Source organism: Ceratina calcarata, unplaced genomic scaffold (assembly GCF_001652005.2).
Source record: "Ceratina calcarata isolate Rehan_Ccalc_2016 unplaced genomic scaffold, ASM165200v1 scaffold5080, whole genome shotgun sequence".
NCBI lineage: Eukaryota > Metazoa > Arthropoda > Insecta > Hymenoptera > Apidae > Ceratina > Ceratina calcarata.
Genome location: NW_017175313.1, coordinates 1 through 1,061, shown reverse-complemented (window position 1 = coordinate 1,061; position 1,061 = coordinate 1). Strand labels below are relative to the sequence as shown.

Here is a 1,061-nt window from a genome sequence, read left to right as displayed (position 1 = left end):
AAAATTAAAAATTATTTTTTACAGACAGTTTACAGTCCAAGAGTAAAGAACGTCAGTGGTGCAGGCACCAAACTTCTGGGGAGTTGGATGATACGAAATTAATTGAAGGATTAACAGGCGAAAGAACGATTTATCGAAGAAGGACGGAAAAAGAACCCGAGTTCGGTACACCACCCTCAAAACCGAAACGTTTAAAATTAGTGGTGGATGTTTCCGGTAGCATGTATAGATTTAATGGTCACGATGGTCGCCTTGATCGAGAAATGGAAGCCTGCGTTATGGTAATGGAAGCGTTTAGTGGATACGAAGGAAAATTTCAGTACGATATCGTTGGTCATTCCGGCGACGACTATAACATAGTTTTCGTAAAGCACACTCAACCGCCGGCAGATAATAAACGTAGATTGGAAATAATAAAGGTAACAGAAGGAAATGCTTCGATTAAAGTTAAGTCGTGGCATTAAGAACAAATTCGTTTCAGACGATGCACGCGCATTCGCAATTTTGCGAGTCCGGTGATAATACCTTGCAGGCGACTCAACATGCGATCGTAAACTTAGCGAAAGAAGATGCCGACGAGCGTATCGTCGTCGTACTCTCGGATGCCAATTTTGATCGTTACGGTATTCGGCCGGAACAATTTGCGAAAATTCTTACTGCGAATCCAGACGTTAATGCGTTTGCTATATTCATTGGGTCACTAGGCGATCAAGCTACCAAGTAAGTTCAAAATTTTTAAACGTTTTTCAAATTCAATGGTTCTGCGAATGTGCAGAACACGATATTTATGTACATTTAATTTTAAGCTTGACCAAAAGAATAACGGCAGGACGTGCATTCGTCTGTATGGATCTTAAGGACATACCGAGAATACTACAACAAATATTTTCTGCTTCTTTGTTAAGTACTACAAGATGAAGTCAGTGTACATATCGTAAATGTAAATTAACTTTGTATTATTATAAAAATATTTGTAAAGAACTTAATCAAGGAACATGGAAACTTTTTTATATAGATTTATCATAAAGATTTTATATAATTAATCAAAGTTTATATATACA

At 37.2% G+C, this 1,061-nt stretch overlaps 1 protein-coding gene across 1 annotated transcript; it reads left to right on the top strand.

Annotated features, from left to right (window-relative positions):
• The first annotated feature begins 28 nt into the window (after positions 1-28).
• On the top strand, positions 29-1,031 carry LOC108628175 (von Willebrand factor A domain-containing protein 8-like). The gene is made up of 3 exons (XM_018029925.2): positions 29-419; positions 482-720; positions 807-1,031. Exons 1-3 carry the CDS (start codon positions 222-224, stop codon positions 916-918), a joined length of 549 nt encoding a protein of 182 aa, XP_017885414.1. The 5' UTR covers positions 29-221; the 3' UTR covers positions 919-1,031.
• Positions 1,032-1,061: the final 30 nt, after the last annotated feature.